Genomic DNA, 2,109 nt, shown 5'->3' with positions numbered 1-2,109 from the left:
TTTTGAATTTGACATTTTTCTTTGTGGTTAAATACAGAATTAACTTTTGTATATGTTCCATGAACACTGAAAAAATATGTATTGTATTTTGTTGTTATTTTTGGTGGTTGGCTGGTACGGGGAACTGAACCCTTGATCTTGCTGTTAGAAGGCCATGCTCTGACAAGCTGAGCTAATCAGCCATTCCTGTATTGTACATTTTTAGATACATTTCTAAATGAGTCTATTAAGCCAGTGGATTAAAATGATAAAACTCTCAATGTTCTTACCTAATTTGGTATGCTAGGTCAGAATTTCCTAAAATTGACATTTTGTTTTTTTGTTTGTTTTTTTAACCAAGATCTCTTTGAACTTCCAGAAGTTTTTGCTTTTATGTGTAATTTATGTTGTTAGAAACCCTATGAATGTAAGGAATGTGGAAAGGCCTTCAATTCCGGTTCAAATTTCATACAACACCAGAGAGTTCATACTGGTGAGAAGCCTTATGAATGCAAGGACTGTGCGAAGGCCTTTAGTCGAAGCTCACAATTGATTGAACATCAGCGAATTCATACTGGAGAAAAACCCTATCAGTGTAAGGAATGTGGCAAGTCCTTCAATCGCATCTCACATCTTAAAGTTCATTATAGAATTCATACTGGTGAAAAACCCTATGCATGCAAGGAATGTGGGAAGACCTTTAGTCATCGGTCTCAGTTGATTCAACATCAGACTATTCATACTGGCAAGAAACTCTATGAATGTAAGGAATGCGGGAAGGCCTTTAATCAAGGTTCAACTCTTATTCGACATCAGAGAATTCATACTGGTGAGAAACCCTATGAATGTAAAGTATGTGGAAAGGCCTTTAGAGTGAGCTCACAACTTAAGCAACATCAGAGAATTCACACTGGAGAGAAGCCCTATCAATGCAAGGTATGCAGTAGGGCCTTTAAGCGTGTCTCACATCTTACTGTACATTATAGAATTCATACTGGTGAGAAACCATATGAATGTAAGGAATGTGGGAAGGCTTTTAGTCATTGCTCACAACTGATTCAACATCAGGTAATTCATACTGAGGAAAAGCCCTATGAATATAAGGAATGTGGGAGGAATTTAAGTCATGATTCAACTACTGTTCAGCATCAGAGGATGCATAATAGAGGAACACATGTGAATATAATAAATGTAGAAAAGCCTTCCATCAGCACTTACCCATTATTAATCATCAGAGAATTTATGTTGGCAAGCAACCATATGAATGGAAGTAATGGGGAAAGTCCATTAGCTTAAGCTAATCACAGCTTACCTCCTGCATCTTGAAGAAAGACTTAAGGAATGTAATTCAAGTGAGAATGCCTTCGTTCAGAACTTATCTTTTATCCAATGTCAGAAAATTCATATCAAAGAAAGATTTTATCGATGTAAATTGTTTAGGCCATGCTTGTCAAAGAAGCATGGAAAGGTTGGAAAAACTTTTTTCATAACACATTCCAGAATCACATTTTCTAACCACTGCGTGGTTAAATTTAACAAGAATCAAAAGTTTTAGTTTTCTTGGAGATAACAAAAACACAGCCAAATTACTCTTGGGTTAACAAGGAAATAAATCTTGCAGTTCTATGAATGGTAATGAAAAGAATAAATTGAGAGTTTTACATGCCAAGAGGTGAGATGTAGCCAAAACTGGAGGAATTTTTACAGTCTTTAAATGTATGTGCATGCATTAAACCTGAAAGATTATATTCACATGCATTGAATAAGCTACTCAAGACTAGCAAACACCCAAGCAATGAAAGAACAAATTAAAATAAAAACAGCAAATGATGAAATAGAAAATGATCATTTTATAATAATCTCAGTTTTTATTTCTTCCTGATTCAAGAGTAATCTAAATTTAGTAGAATGCTTCCAAATTTCCACATTGTTAAATTGTTTTATCTTGCATGACTTCTGTCACAAACATTGGTTGCCTATCCAGCAGCCATACCCAGGTCCCCTTATTGGCAGCATCTGTGTCTTGCCTTAGAATCTGAAGATATTGGATGCTAACTTTCCAGCCTCCTTGTGCAGCTCGAGGTAGCTGATTTGTCTCAGTGTTGGCTAGTGGGATCTGCTGGGGCTTCT

At 36.0% G+C, this 2,109-nt stretch overlaps 1 protein-coding gene across 1 annotated transcript; it reads left to right on the top strand.

Annotated features, from left to right (window-relative positions):
• Positions 1-393: 393 nt before the first annotated feature.
• On the top strand, positions 394-2,102 carry LOC103584510 (zinc finger protein 582-like; the record flags this gene model as incomplete). The annotated part of the gene is given in 2 exon segments (XM_008565482.1): positions 394-1,141; positions 1,144-2,102. Coding segments are annotated over 2 exon segments (858 nt in total), but the record flags the coding sequence as incomplete, so codon positions are not given.
• Between the last annotated feature and the right edge of the window lie 7 nt (positions 2,103-2,109).

Source organism: Galeopterus variegatus, unplaced genomic scaffold, assembly GCF_000696425.1.
Source record: "Galeopterus variegatus unplaced genomic scaffold, G_variegatus-3.0.2 Scaffold62077, whole genome shotgun sequence".
NCBI classification, from domain to species: domain Eukaryota; kingdom Metazoa; phylum Chordata; class Mammalia; order Dermoptera; family Cynocephalidae; genus Galeopterus; species Galeopterus variegatus.
The sequence above is the reverse complement of the archived record's forward strand: the minus strand, read 5'-3'. Positions and strand labels throughout refer to the sequence as shown.